Here is a 16,462-nt window from a genome sequence, read left to right on the forward strand (position 1 = left end):
ATATTCATTAACTGAGAGAGAGAGAGAGAGAGAGAGAGAGAGAGAGAGAGAGAGAGAGGTTATTAGAAATAAAATAATAAATTAGTTTATTATAATTATTTATATTCTTATTAATAATAAGATATATAAATAAAATGTATACTTACAGGATAAAGATGACAAAAAATCTTATGTATATTATTAAATGAGGTTATATTAGCTATCAGTACACATTCATTTAATCCATAACGGAAAAAAATATCAAAGTAGCCAAATAATATTTAGTAATTTCATAAAAATCACTACTATTTTATCCGTTGCCGAACGTTTTTAGCTAAAATATTAAAGATAGTATAACATAGTATAATTCTCTATAACCGAAGATTCCCGATCTGTCATAGAAAAGCTATTAGGTAGTACGAATTATTATAAGCATCAACTTTCCTGTCTTATCTATTTTCTTTTCCTTGGTTACGCCTTTCTATATAGGGTGCGGTCCATCAATCGCTACAAATGCTTCGAAGCGTTTTTACTTCTCTCTCTTTCTTCGTTTGCATCCGAGAAATAGAACGAGAAAGAGAAACGCTTCAAAGCGGTTTGTAGCGGTTGCCGGACCGCACTCTAATGCCCATTTCTACCAACTTTGGTTAATTTAACCGGTTGGTTACTCCAACGGTATTGACCAGTCACATTTGTCATTAACTAGAATTATTAAATGCGATTGGTCCATTCCGATGGAATAATCAGTCGGTTAAATTAACCACGGTTTGTAGAAACGGACATAAGTCTATAAAATTACGTCGTACCACCACTGTGCTCTGGCCCATACTCTTATAGCTATTGTAGACGAGCCTTTACTCTTACAGCTATTGTAGACGAGCCTTTACTCTTACAGCTATTGTAGACGAGCCTTTACTCTTACAGCTATTGTAGACGAGCCTTTACTCTTACAGCTATTGTAGACGAGCCTTTAGGAGAAAAGAAGTCCCTGTTCCTCTTTGTCCATTTGTACCATGTCTATGGAATTGGCAGTCTCTGGATCGCACAAATGCAACGAGGTTAGAGTCACCTCCTTGGAATTTTCAATAATTTTGTTATCAGTTCGAGTGATTCTGTGCCAAAAAACCGAGTACAAACGGCTCGAGGTGAGCCGATGACACAGTGATTCGCAACCACCGAGACGGAAAAAAAATTTACCGCTTTTCCAGCGGATGCTCATCACCGGTTATCGTATTCCGAGTATGATAAAATTTTTTGCGTAATGATTTCATCATTGTCAGACGTTACATACGTCACAATGCGTACTGTTTTCTACAATTTCGTCTGCGGCGAGATCACTCGTGCTGCTCGAAATATGCGAGTGTTTGACAAACAAAGGTTCGTAACGTTCTCTCCCTTTATTTCCTTCTTCGTCGTCCGCGTTAAAGATTCGTAATCAAACTGGAATGTGAGAAGAAATTGTCGCGTTTGATTTCATCGTATCACGTGTGTCCCACCGAATCCGAATCTTTTCTTTTCAGACGATGGTCTTGCTCATCGATCAGATACTTTGCCTCGTCGGTGACGACCGATGTTACGTACGATATACCCGTTCAACTTATTCGTAACTTCAGCATAATTGCTCATGTTGATCATGGTAAGAGTACACTTGCTGATAGATTATTGGAAATAACGGGTGCAGTCAAAGCGAATTCCGGCAAGCAGATTCTAGACAATTTGCAAGTGGAGAGAGAACGTGGAATTACCGTGAAGGCTCAGACGGCATCGCTGTCTTATTTCTATCGAGGAAGAAACTTTCTTCTCAATCTCATCGATACACCCGGCCACGTAGACTTTGCGGCGGAAGTTCGTCGATCTTTATCCCCTTGTCAAGGGGTCATACTGCTGGTTGATGCCAATGATGGTGTTCAAGCTCAAACTGTAGCCAACTATTATCTAGCGCGAGAAAAGGATCTTGTGATTGTGCCAGTCATCAATAAAATAGATATGAAGAATGCCAATCCTGAGAAAGTACACGATCAGTTGCGAACTTTATTTGGTACGGATGATATTGGTGTTACCATGATTTCTGCCAAGCTAGGCATTGGAATCGACATGATTCTCGATGCTGTCGTCGAAAAGATTCCACCGCCTACGGTGACTAGAGTTGATCCGTTTAGAGCATTGATATTCGACAGCTGGTATGACAAATACAAAGGTACCATTTCCTTGATTTATGTCAAAGATGGATCATTATCTGTCGGTGAACATGTCAACTTTCTACATATCAACAAATCGTACGAAATTAAAAATATTTCTTTCCTCAGACCTCATGTGGAAGACATCCGCACAATGTGAGTCGATAAACGTTATGACGAGACGTCGTATACGCATGCGCACATACATCAATAACAATCGTTGATAATTTTCATATGTATATTTCTCATGAATAACTCTCATATGCGTGTCGTTTTGATTGTCGTTCAACTGATCTAGATTCGCGGGACAAGTTGGTATTGTTTCATGCAATATGAAGTCTAAGGTTGCTTGCATCGGAGACACTTTACATCTGAAGCAACATACGGTTGATCCATTGGAAAGATTCGATCCACCGAAACCGATGGTATTTGCTGGCGTATATCCGACGGATCAGTCGCAATTTACCTCTCTACAAACGGCTATCGACAAACTTGCTTTGAACGACAGTGCTGTGGCTATCGCGATAGAATCGAGGTATCATGACTTCTCTACCGTAATCACATCGTGACTCTACCGTACCATATATCTTGACACATGTATCGTAACGATTGCGGATTGATTCGTCTCTCCTTGAACGGATACTCACATCGCACATGTTACAGTGTTGCGCTGGGAAGAGGATGGCGAATTGGTTTTTTAGGCTTGCTGCACATGGAGGTATTCATTCAGCGTCTCGAACAAGAGTACAAAGCGCAACCGATAGTCACAGCACCCGCAGTCACGTACAAAGCCAAGATATTCGGCGCCAAGAATATAACCAAGTATCAAGGTGATACGGTGATATTTAACAATCCGGAACATTTTCCAGATCCGCTGATCGTTCGTGAATTTTATGAGCCTATGATCGTGGCGACTATTATAACACCAGGTACGTACGGTACCACACCCAACGGTATCATCCCCAACGTTCGAGCCTTCTTGCAAAAGTCAGGAAAGGAAGTCGGGGAAGTTTGCATGTGCACGAGCTGAGAGATTGCAACGAGTACAAGTTTTATCAATTGTTCACTTCTCATCTTGTCAGTTAAAATTATGACATTACTGATATTGCTCAGTGACTTGTATGAATTCAACCCTGAACATATCGATCCGACATTTTGAGATAAGTTTGTTTTAATTCTTACTCGTATATTGCTACTTGTAGAGTAATCGATGCTTTGTACAATGTTGTACAGTTGAGTATACGAATCAAATCGTGTCGCTTTGCCGAGAAAAGCGAGGGATTGAGAAATCGAACGAGTCTATCAGTAATGACAGACTCGTCTTGCGGTATATAATGCCATTGAACGAAATTATTGTTGACTTCCACGATTCTTTGAAGAACATAAGTTCCGGTTACGCTAGTTTCGATTATGAAGATCATGATTACCAATCATCCAACATAGTGAAGGTAATTGTTACTCAGACTTGTTGCTATTTTCGTGTTACGTCGTGTATTCTTCATCTCTCATTTTGACGCATAATTTATAGTTGGATATTCTGTTGAATGGTAAAATGGTACAAGAATTGAGCACGATTGTACATGCGGAGAAGGCTCATCAAACGGGTAAGAAAATATGCGTTAAACTTCTGGAAATCATTCCGCAACAGCTTTTTGAAATAGCTATACAAGCAGCGGTAGGCAGCAAAGTGATAGCGAGGGAAACTCTAAAGCCTTACAAAAAAGATGTAACAGCGAAATTAGTAAGTAAATGTGTCGATATATCTGAGCACGTACATTGGTTGCGAATTAATTTTTACATAAATTTGTGTTTTTCCAATATCCAATAGTACGGAGGCGATATCACTAGACGAAATAAATTGTTGACGAAACAAGCGCAGGGAAAAAAGAAATTGAGAATGATCGGTAAAATTTCCCTGCCCAAAGACACTTTCATAAACATACTGAAGAAATAAGAATAATCTTGTACATGGTATGTTACAACCGTTTACTGGCTGGCGCTCTGTTGTCTCTATATTTTTTTTTTTTTTTTGTGAAGCCAACCTCGAATGTTGTACGATATTGTGCAAGCCCGTTGCGATGATGTTGAATTAAAGCGCAAACAATCTGAGATATTTCGCATTGTTTCCTTTCTCAAACGGTTCAACCGATAGCGACGTTTGGTTTATTCGCGTTACCCGCACCCCTGACACTCTTGTATCTCGCGCCTGCTGCACACCCAACACAACGAACGATATCCAATGAGAGCTCTTCTTTCTTGAGAGAAGCTAATGGGCGCGAGGTACTGAAGCGCAAGCGACGTTAACAACGCCACGTTTCAAGAAACAAATGTGACAAGTAATATCCATCAGTTATCGATGGTGCGGTGGATATACCAAGAATACATACATATATATTGTAAGATTATTGCTCTTGTTTCTGGCTATGTATAATTATTTTATCAACCCACTAATTGTAGCAACTCGGCGAGTGAGTATGTCGGAATGTCTTCTAGGTTCTTTTAATTAAGGATACACGACAGTATCAAACCACACAGCGCGCACAATTATATTTCACTCGAATCACAACGATATCACCAGAACAATACGATTCTTAAGGCTATAATAATTACTACCATCTGACGACTTAATCCGCTACGACGCTCGACTGCTATCCCTGCGTTTCGTCGGCTAAGTGCAGCAACTTGTTGCCTCTGTGTCTATCTCCTTTCCACTCGCTTCCGACTCTGACTCTCTTCCTAACTCTTTTTCCGCTCGCGCCCTCGAGATCTCCGTATCTCCTCGACTATGTTGACTTTTTTTGTATTCAACTCCCCCAGTCCCCGAGCTTGCCGCCCTCGGTTCATCCCATCTCAGCGAGGCGCCGCAATTCCGAGCGGTGCTGCTGTCCACTGCCGGCCAACCCAACAACATATACGTGTATATGCAATTTCGAATTTCGAATGCGTGTAAATATGACGCTGCTTTACCGGCATCGCGTTCTTCGAGCAGGGAGAAACCTGAAAGCGGCCAACACGGCATTTTCTGCGACACCGGTTTTTCCGCACTGGGAAAGAACGCCATCTGCATCCATTTTGAGAGGGGAACTACGATGCTACATCCACATGCAGGTCTCGGTGGTAAAATCTGCATGTGGTGAAAGTACGTGCTACATCCACTTTCAGGCGTGCTTTATGTCCGTGCTGCAACCACCGTGTTGCCTGACATCTCTATGCCAGACTATGCCCTGTGGTCTAAAAAGAGCGGGGACAGGAGCAGGAAAAATATAAGTACGTATTAAATATTAAATCTTCGAATACATGTTGCCGTGTCAAAGTCTCCTGTATAATAAACAATTTGACACGTCTGGAGACGCATGATATGTCGTTACCCTGATGCGTCCCGTTCCCTTCGTCCTGCTTCTCGCATTCAGCATCTCGTCCGCTCCGGACATTCGCTCGTGGCGCTGACAGTGGCCATCGGTGAGTGGCATTCGATCCGCTCGAAGGAGCACGTGTTAATTAACGCGACGAGACTCCGATTATAAATATCCCGCAAGTCGACGAAATATCTGAACTTTTAAAAAAAGCATCAAAGAAAATCACGTTGATGTTGTCATGGATGAAGTCTCACCCTGACATATATTTTTTTATTTTCGAAATAAAAAGAGCCAAACGAATGCGATTAAATGTTATTTATTATAATTGAATATTATATGAAAAGTAGAAGAGTTATTGTCCGCAGCGGATAATCTAACATATCAAATAAGAACGAGACAAAATTCGCATGAGATGAAATTCCACTCTTTAACGCGACCATGACCTTTAATTATTCTCCGAAAACGGCGTCACAACAACTTTGACACTCTGTACAATTGGTTGCTAACACATTTTCTAATCGTACACCTTACTCTTTAATTAATAACATAAAGCTAACAAATATCCGATATAATCTGTTTCGACAGAATAATTTTCTTTATTTTCAGTAATCAATAAATAGTAAATCAATGTCGCGTACAGTTGAAAGGCCTCCTCGCATTCCCCTCGTTGTCCCGGAACCTTCGAGAAAAGAAAGAGGAAAGACGCCCAAGAGCAAGTCTCTCTTGCTTCAACCGCCGCCGAGGCCCACATTGTTTACATCGCGCCGATTATGTTGATCGGCTCGCGAGCGACGACACTTTTTGCCCTTCGTATTAACCCTTTGCGGTCGGAGCCGCCCGACGAGCGAGCGTCGGTCTCAAATTTCTTTCAAAGGAAACTTGACTCTTCAGTCTACTATACCCATGCGTATGTTATCGTTCAGAAAGATAGACGCACGCGAGTCGCTTCATAATACGTCTCCGCAGCTGTAAACTCAATTGGGCGGCTATATACCGACACGCGTCCGCAACGGTAAAAGGGCTTGGGCGGCTATTTGCCGACACTCGACCGCAAAGGATTGATACTCGTGCGCCTCGCATACTCGATCTTATTCCATCAGCAGTAGCCGTGCGCGACGCGCTCGTCATTTCCGTCTCGTGTAATTAAAAGAAATGTATCTCGTCGGTCCTCAAGACACTCAATCGGCATCGCATCAGCATCGCGTTGATTAACCGCACGGTCAAATCGCGAGTGTCAGCACTAGAAGCGTGAGCGACTGAAATCCGGAGGACTCCAGCAGCCGGGAAGCAGGACGCCGGCAGCGATACACGTTTCCAGATATATGTGGAATCATTTATTATGGGAGGTCTCCGATAACGAGAGCGGACGTTTGACGAATTTTCCGGGAATAAGAAGTCGAAATTTCGCGCTCGGCATTCACAATTCGTCATCATCCGACTAGTAATCATGACTTTATGAATCTGCAATTATTCTCGTCAATCTCTGTCTGTCTATCTATTTATTGCGTTGTTGTATACAAGAGATATTGATCCAGACAGAGACGGATAACGGTCCATGAACGCGGATCTCTAATTCATTATGTTCTCAATGAAACATTCTGAATAATTTCCAACTGTATGAGTATACCGGTCTTGTGTAGAATATTCAACGTCATACCGCTTCTTAGACTGCGACCTTTTTTGTTTTCAGTCGCGATATCGTTGTAGCGGAAAATAAGGAAGAAAGGAGTTAAACATCCGCACCGTTGTGAGAAAAGGGGCGATGGCGTGCCTTTCGCGAGTAGAATGTTAGGCCCTTGCGAACGCGAGCGTTAAATTCCACCGCGGCTGCGAGCGTCCCCCGACTAGTTTCTTCGCGGTACTGAACTGAATCTTCATAACTCGCGCTTGATCGTGCGTTGATACTCTCGATCGAGGGTGGGAGATTGAAGCAGGAGTTGATGATATAAGCGTGACAAAGTAGTCACGCATTTTATGATCATCCTTTAAAATGGGGGCGCTTTTCTCGTGATAAAGACGAGAAGAAATCAGAGCCTGCTCTGCCGGTGAGGTCGTAAAAACCGCATGGATTTTCCTTCCGCAGCTGCTCCCGCGGCTGTTTAATCCGCATTACGGTCATTTTTGCGGATAAGTATGGGGAAAGTAACATCCGCGGATAACCTTTGTTCTCTAAACGATACGTCTCGTAAAGTTTTCCAGCTCTTTTACGCAAGTTCGTCGCTCGTGCTTGATAAAAAATGTTCCGAGACGTGTCTACGAAAAATGTTGCACGTGGAGAATGCTGATCTTGAGATACGATCTGAGAATACCTTGATCTTGAGATGAAATACCGCAAAGGAAACTATTCTCGTTCCTTCAACTTACGCTTTACAAGTTTCGGGTTTCATGAAAATTTCAAGATCATATATTGCTCATTTGAGGAAGGTTTTTAGACATTCTCTGTGAAAACCCGAAGAGCGAATATCGACTTTTTTCGAAAGATTCAAGATGCGATCCAAATGTGTTATTTATACGCATACGAACGTTATACGATTGGCTGAGGCCTTTTTTAGGGGCGAGACTCGTCGTCTCAAATTTCGCAAGAATCGTGTGAAGAAAGCTTGAGCAAATTATACGCTCACGCGTGTGAAAACAGTACACTCGAATTTGCAGCGACGACATAGCGGGGATATTTAGCGAGTACTACCTTGAAATTTCCGATTAGATTATATTTGTCGTCTGCCGTCGTTCTGTCGCCTAGCACCGTCTCTTCTTCTTCTTCTTCTTTTTCTCCAATTGTCGTGTGAAATGTTTCGATTTTCACAAATTCATATAAAATTTTTCATTCTTCACTAATTCACACAAGTCTTTCACTTTTCATTTCAGTTCACGCCAGGGAAAAGACTCGTGACCGCTACCCTGAGCAGCTGCAACGCTTCTCCAATCATCTATGTCGGCGCGCTCCTACTCCTCAGATTTCTGTCATTAATAACTCGATAATTATTGTGAATCTCGCAAAACGGTATTGGACTTTGATGTTTGTCTCAACCCAATCTACCCTCACACTTCAGGTTGACAAACTAATCGCCGGACACCTATCGTATGATCTTCATGATATTAATCATACACAATTGGTCTGTTCTTTTCAGCTGCACTACTGAACCGGTGCAATAAGTTAAAGTGAAAAAAAATATAGTTGGCTCATTCTAACTTATTGCACTAGTTCCGCAGTGCAGCTGAAAAGAACAGACCAAATGTCAATTCTTTTTTTTTTTCTGCACACGTTGTAAACGCGTAACAATGTGCGAGACCGTGCTTGTCAAGTACGCTATTATGGTTGTAGCACGGACATAAACCGCCTGAAAATGGATGTAGCACGGACTGCCACCTGCCACAGGTGGCAGGTTTTACCGCCGGAACCTGAAAGTGGATGGTATTTCCTCCGTAGTTCCCCTCTCAAAATGAGATGCAGATGGCGCCCTTTCCCAGTGGGGAAAATCGGTGTCGCCGGAAAACGTCGCGTTGGCCGCCGCTCTCACATTCCTCTCTGCTTCGAGTCCGGTAGAGTCACAAGATACTTTTCAAATAGTAGTTCAATCATCCAGTGTCCAGAGTTGTTTACGAGGATATTCTCGAGTTCGCGGGGTGTAAACGACGCGTTTTAGTGTGACCTCTGCAGGAGATTGTATGATTGTTGTTTGACAGCTGTCAGAGACGATTCGCCAGCAGCAACGAGAATGGAATGGTACCGTCCGCAGAATCGCAAGACCACACATATCGCGGTCTGATTTAAAATCAAAGTCGCAGTGATGGGCAGCGAATAACTCGGGATCCTATTCGCGTTGTCACGAGCGTTGTGACGTTGCACCGCATCAAAACGAGTTGTTGTCTCGCAGACCGATCTTACGGCGGATGTAATCTCAGCGCGTCATGGCGAGTATGATTGAGAACATTGTTTGCGGCGGCTTCGTGTTCTTTAACAACTTCGATTCGGCTAACCTGGCCAAAGTGGAGCAAGTTAAAGTACCGGGTGTTTCTAACCAAGGTAACGAAATTCTATATATCCCGACATTAGTGTTTTATTGATTCAAGTTGATCGTCTCCTGTGCTATATGCGCGTATGAGATGTGCGTGTATATGTATGTATGTCCGCTTCATCGATACGAATACACGAGCTGAACGACGATCGTCTCTCTTATGTTGTGTACAAATTAGAAAAGGAATCGAGTGTCTCAACAACCACCGATATATCTCTTACGTAACGACGCGATATCGTTGCATTCTCTGTTTCTAGATGCTTGTGAAATTGAAGGCAAATTGACAGATGGCTCTGACTCCAAAGGCATACAAGATTATGAGTTTAACTTGTGGACGAAGCATGACTGTCACGGCACGCAATTTCAAAACAACAACAGAACGTGGTTTTATTTTGGCGTGAGATGCGGTCGTCCTGATTCCTCTGTCAGATTTAATATAGTCAATTTGAACAAGCAAGTCAAGATGTTCAGTCAAGGAATGTGTCCAGTGTTTAAGATCGTACCGGGACACTCGCATTGGGAACGAATACGTGAAAAACCTACGTACACTGTAATTGCAATGTTTATCGTTATCAAGTACAAGTTGTTGTACCGAGAGTACTGAGATATCGTTGATATGCTTGACGACGTTACACAGCGTACTGTATCTGATGTTGCAGCTTGACCAGAGAGGAAGTGACTTTACTTTGTCGTTCCTTTATTATACTCCGAATGATACGAAAGCTGTCACTTACTTTGCTTTTACCTATCCATTCTCGTATACTGATTTACAAAATTACTTGAAAAGAGTCGATCAGAGAATGGGTAAGAGTAGTGTAACCTGTGTGGATGATGTTTACTATCACCGAGAATGCGCGATAAAATCCCTGGAGGGTCGTAGACTAGATGTACTGACAGTAAGCTCTTATCGTAACATATCGATGGAGAGAGAAGATAGACTGAATAATATGTTTCCCGAGAAAAATGAGGAGAGGCCTTACAAATTTCGAAACAAAAAGGTATGCTCTGTTGCGTCATGTTACAAAAGATATCATCGCACAGATTTATTCAAACGCGTGATGATTATGATGATGACGCATTTGTACAGGTAATTTTTATTAGTGCCAGAGTGCATCCAGGCGAGACGCCATCTAGCTTTGTCCTGAATGGTTTCCTCAATTTTTTACTAAATCGCCAAGATCAAATCGCCATCATTTTACGTCGATTGTATGTGTTCAAATTGATACCGATGCTCAATCCGGATGGCGTTGCCGGAGGACATTACCGAATGGACACTAAAGGAGTAAATCTAAATAGAGTTTATCTGAATCCTTCCGAAGTTGATCATCCCACGATATATGCTGCGAGAAACTTGATAAGGTTGACTTGTGATTCTAATCAAATTATTGTGGCATCCTGTTGAGCAGATTCGTATCACAGGAGAAGAGTTAATTTACACACAACATACGATACACGCACGCGCACGTGTATATATACGCGCGTGTTGATACGTGATATGTACACGTGATGATGCGTACACGTGTACCTTTTCTTTTAGATATTACGACCATTCTTATCAACTACCGAGTGGATTGAGTGACGAATTGTCGGCTATAAGTTTAGAAATTGTGGATAAAGACGTAAACCTTACAGATTCGACTGCTTCGATAGCAAACGCTGTACGTGATACAACCGCAAGACTGTTGCAGCAAGTACGATCTACATTTGTTGAGTCTCTTTTAGTGATTTTGCTTCATATTGCTAACACGTTTGTGCACAATTTTCCAAGAGTTGATCGGGTGATTATATATCGATACATGTTTACGTCGTAGCGAACCAACATGTTCCATGTTACTATATATTTCTTTCAAAGGTAACGCTTATGTCACTGGATGAGAAGAGCAAATGTACCGTCGAAACTAACAAGAAACGTTTATTGACGTTAAGAAAACTCAACGATACAGCAATTGGTACGTCACTTGTTTCCTGTATTAATGTAATTGTATGCGACTGATTTCTGACCTGTCTTGATTTATGATTGTTGCATATAGACAAAGAAAGTGAAGAATTGTCTAAGGAAGCTAGAAAAGATATCGATATCGCGAGAGATGAGACTGATGATAAAATAATTTATACAGCTGTCGGGACAGGCCAAGTTGCAAAATCGTCAGATAATAGCGGATTATATTTATATATCGATCTTCATGGACACGCTTCGAAGAAAGGTGTCTTTATGTACGGAAATCATTTTACCGATCCAGAAGACACTATTACGTGTATGCTACTACCAAAATTGATGTCTATCAATAATCCGCACTTTCATTTCACGTCGTGCAATTTTGCAGAAAAAAACATGTACATTATGTAAGTATCTCTCTCTCTCTCTCTCCCCCTCCCTCTCTCTCCCCCTCCCTCCCTCTCTCTCTCTCTCCCCTCCCTCCCTCTCCCCCCCTCTCCCCCCTCCCTCTCTCCTCTCCTCTCCTCTCCTCTCCCATGAAAATTTAAATTATATAGCGCGCACACACGCGCACGCGCACACACACACACACACACACACACATAAGGTGAGCCATTTTAATATTCCTACCCCTGATATCTCTTTCTCTATCTTGGGTCCCCCTTGAAGTCCAGCAATTTTGGAACGAAACATTGTTTTATAAAAGGTGTAGGGAAAAAAGATACTTGGGGCGGGACTTAAAAATAACTCACTCTGTGTATGTGCGCGTGTGTGTGTGTGTATATGTGTATCAACTTATTTGTTCGTTTATTTATATTATTATGATGTATCGAGTACACACATGTACATTCGGTACATGACTTTCATAGAGACAAACGAGATGGTATGTCGAGAGAAGGTTCGGGACGCGTAGCGGTGTACAAGATGACTGGTCTGATACGCAGCTATACTCTAGAGTGTAATTATAACTCTGGCCGTTTGGTGAATACAATACCCGCTAGAATTCGCGATGGAGTGAACAAAACTATTAATCACATGTTTATTCCTCCGAAATATACTCCGGCAATGTTTGAAGCGGTACTCTACTTTGTATCTCTGTCTTTTATCCAATTTCTCAGATAACATTGCAAAAACATATATGGTTCGTCATTGATAATACACAGGTTGGAGCAGCATTAGGTCCTTCCATTCTTGATCTCACCAATGATAATCCCAACAGCCGATTGCCAAATAGCCAATATCGTTCTCTAAGAGGAGTAAAATCTCATTTGAAATTAACATACGTAAACAATCTTTCTGCACCGTCCGGCAGATCAATGCATAAGGTAAATTTTGATGTAAATAATAAAAGTGACAATATTTGCAACGCTGATATAAGGCAGTGTACACTATCGTAATCATTCGTGTAGTGATTATCCAGTGACTAACTGGTATGCTATTTAGTATTAATGCCGAAACACATTTGTGTCTCGACATCGATTCATTTATATATAATTAAAAATGTAGCAAAGAGAAACTTTGTGTATGATGTTATAAATCGTGCGTGCGTGCGTGCGTGCGTGCGTGCGTGCGTGCGTGCGTGCAAAAACGCGTATGTGGTTATGCGCACGGGTAAAAATTAAAAGAATAAGTATCGAATTATAGAATATCTACTTAATATGAGAGAACTTGATCTTTTGTGATAATGGGTAATGCGTGATCCCCTACAAAATATCTTATAACAATAACGATATATTACACTATTTTTTATCTCAATGCATGAGATATATATTGTAAATTGCTCTTGTACATAATTGTATATAATTTTTTTCTAAACTTGTAGAGATCTTTCATTTGATACGTTTGTAAACGAGACAATAACATATCCCGTGTATTGAACTTGTTAAAAAATCATCTGCTTTAGTAAACAGACATCCATATGTGTGTGCGTTTGTGTGTGTGCGTGTGTGTGTGTGTGCGTGCGTGCGTGCGTGCGTGCGCGTGCGTGTGTGTGTGTGTGTGTAGGCTTGTCATATTGTTTTCATAATTATCTAAAACTTGAGATGATATAAACATTTCAATGTTTATACATATGCATAATCTTTATATTCTGAAATCATTTTCATTTTATTTTTAATTGCTTGCAACAAATTTCGATATAATATGTAATCGCACGTATCAATTTTTTTGAATTGACTTAAATTTTTTTTTTCCGAATTGAATTAACGTCAATTTCTTTTAATTTCAAAGTCTAATCAGTAAGTGAAAGATGCGAAAATAAGATAAAAAATGAAATCCAGCATCGTACCTCCAGATATGCCTCAATCAATTCATCTCGCATCGTAATCAACTCGATTGATACACGGTGATCACTCATATGCTTTAATGCTGTCATAACATTAGCCGCATTCAGCGGAAAGAGCTGCTTACTAAGCACTTAGTGATTATCGTTTCTGATTGGTTCATTCCCCTGGATTTGTTAAAGATCTAAAAGAATACTCCAATCATAGATAATAATCACTAAGCGCTTAGTAAGCAGTTCTTTCTGCCGAACGCGGCCATTTGTTTGTAAATAACCGTTTTGTATACACTACACTGATAACATACAAGTGTATTCTCAATCACATCATTTATACAATGATAAAACAAATGATAAGACAATTAATCGATGTGAATCTTTTTGAACAAAATGTATTGAAATATTGCACATGCATATAATTAATTATATCTTTCTCCAAAAAAGTGCAACGTAGAGATACAAGTGATTATACTGTTATATCTCTGGATGATAAAATTGTTGAAATACGAGTTATAATGTTTTGTTCGCTCTGATTCAAACATGTTGTTTATTATGAAACACAACCACGTTGTGATAACCTGCGAAAAACAGTTTGATATATCATTGATAGCATCATATCAGTCCTTTGTAAGGACCGAGTTAAATTCGAATAAAAATCAAATATTAAGTTAAAAAGTAATCAAATTCTTAATATGCACTTAATTACAGTCAAAATATGATCCTGCTATTAGATTAGACTGCTATTAACTTTGTCCAGGCGCATATGTAGATTATATTAATATCAAATGTGCATCTAACTAAAATTACATTCAAATTTGATTTTATCTTTCGAGCAAAATTTTAATTAACATCAGACTTGGTTATTATTTGAGTCAAACTCGGTCCGTATAAAGGACTGATATGATGCTACATCAATGATATATCAAACTGTTTTTCGCGGCAAGTGTATACAAGTTTTATACTTGATAAATTTTTGTGCGAGCGCGCGCGCGCGCGCGCGCGCGTGTGTGTGTGTGTGTGTGTGTGTGTGACAAAATAGGCAAACGTACGCGCGCATACACACGTAACGTAAAATACAATTGATGTTTCGTAGCATATAACGATAATTTCCTTTATATTAAAAAAATGTATAGAAAATATAACATTGTACATTTGTTATGAATGTTAAGACTGTTGGTTGATGACGGGTGTAACTTGTAACCTCGTGTGATTTCATCAAACTATTAAAAAATAATTGCCAACTTGAACGAAAAATTTTAAATTTCAAAAACAAATTTGAACCAGTCGTCCTAATCTGATTCTCTTTGCATCATCTATGCATCCATGTGTAGAAATTATGATGTATCGCATTAATTGTACACATACAATGATTCAAACATCCAGCTATATTAATAAATGTACAGTTTTAGCGCGATTATTCATTTATTTACCCTATTTATATTTAATTTCCCGAGATCCTGACCATGTATCGATCCTAATGAACATAAAATAGCCTGGTATCGATCGTGCGCGTTGTTTGCATTGACTGACAGTAATGAATGAAATATACACGTAACACAAAATGTAAAAAAATATATGAGAAAGATATTCTTGTGACACATGCGATCTACATGAGCGTCTCTCATTTACAGGACTGCGAAGGCGTCACCGCGCAGAATACCTGTATATTGAAAGAATTAGAAACAAAACTAAACGACGCGGTGATGGGAACGAAGAACGTCATAAAAAGTGAAAGTAATTTGGTAAAAAAATGTCTCTTTCGTCGCGGTGCAGCTCTTTATACAGCGATGAAAAGAATTAAGGCAAGTAAAAAGCCGCGACAAACATCGACTCGACGAACGTTCAAGAAACAATGTAGCAATGATGTGGAAAACGATACCATAATTTGTGCGATTAGCTCCGAAGGAGGAGCGAAGCCGTTTCAAAAGACGATCGATCGCCATCGGCCGAACAGATCCAACAATACGGTCGGATATGTCGATCTGACTCTCGAACCGCCGCGTTTTGACACTTATACGAGTAAGAAATTAACGCCGACGAATAATTCGGCTAAAACTAATACAACTTGCGAAGAAACGGCGATAGTGAGACACGGCGCGAAGAGAATGAAGATTGTTTCTATAAACGCATCTAAGGCTCTGCCCGAGACCGGAGAATCGTCTTGCACCATAGAGAAGGTTAACGCCAAAGTGTCTTCGAGAATACCGCACGCTTGCAAACGGAACATTGAAAGAACGTGCAACAGAGTTGGGAAATATTGCCGATTGCCGACGGAATTGATGAAATCGGTCGAATCTTCCAGACTGAAAGAGGTGAATAAGAAGTCTACCAAGGGAAACTCCATATCTGAGGGAGACATCTGAAGTAAAATGCGAAATAAGCTCGACGTAGGGACGATCAACTAACCATCCATTTGGTCATTGGTTTACTAAAACTGTATCGTCGTATCTCTCTTTCAGAAACATTCTGCATATCGTAATATCGGTAATCATAAAAGATGAATTACTACACTCGGCACTTTACGGCACTTTAGGTATGCTGTTGCGCGCGCGCACGCACGCACGCACGCACGCACGCACACACGCACGCACGCACGCACACACACACACACACACACACACACACACACACACACACACACACACACGCACCACACACACACACACACCACACACACACACACACACACACACACACAGAACATATATCAACGATGCAAA

The 16,462-nt window shown here is 40.7% G+C and overlaps 2 protein-coding genes across 3 annotated transcripts; both read left to right on the forward strand.

The window, feature by feature from the left end:
• Window positions 1–966: 966 nt before the first annotated feature.
• Window positions 967–4,269, forward strand: waw (Translation factor waclaw). The gene is made up of 7 exons (XM_011147754.3): window positions 967–1,356; window positions 1,500–2,312; window positions 2,455–2,691; window positions 2,820–3,085; window positions 3,390–3,604; window positions 3,685–3,897; window positions 3,985–4,269. Exons 1-7 carry the CDS (start codon window positions 1,241–1,243, stop codon window positions 4,108–4,110), a joined length of 1,986 nt encoding a protein of 661 aa, XP_011146056.1. The 5' UTR covers window positions 967–1,240; the 3' UTR covers window positions 4,111–4,269.
• Window positions 4,270–9,021: 4,752 nt separating this feature from the next.
• LOC105187146 (cytosolic carboxypeptidase-like protein 5) lies at window positions 9,022–16,170 on the forward strand. 2 transcript variants are annotated; one of them, XM_025299080.1, is made up of 10 exons: window positions 9,022–9,536; window positions 9,786–10,078; window positions 10,188–10,526; window positions 10,616–10,887; window positions 11,066–11,306; window positions 11,381–11,477; window positions 11,559–11,871; window positions 12,334–12,541; window positions 12,628–12,789; window positions 15,374–16,170. In XM_025299080.1, exons 1-10 carry the CDS (start codon window positions 9,422–9,424, stop codon window positions 16,103–16,105), a joined length of 2,772 nt encoding a protein of 923 aa, XP_025154865.1. In that variant the 5' UTR covers window positions 9,022–9,421; the 3' UTR covers window positions 16,106–16,170. The 2 variants fall into 2 exon arrangements, with proteins under 2 accessions (XP_025154865.1, XP_011146062.1); XM_011147760.2 differs by having other exon boundaries at window positions 9,023–9,536; window positions 11,066–11,219.
• Window positions 16,171–16,462: the final 292 nt, after the last annotated feature.

This window comes from Harpegnathos saltator, unplaced genomic scaffold, assembly GCF_003227715.2.
Source record: "Harpegnathos saltator strain DR-91 unplaced genomic scaffold, Hsal_v8.6 scaffold252, whole genome shotgun sequence".
NCBI classification, from domain to species: domain Eukaryota; kingdom Metazoa; phylum Arthropoda; class Insecta; order Hymenoptera; family Formicidae; genus Harpegnathos; species Harpegnathos saltator.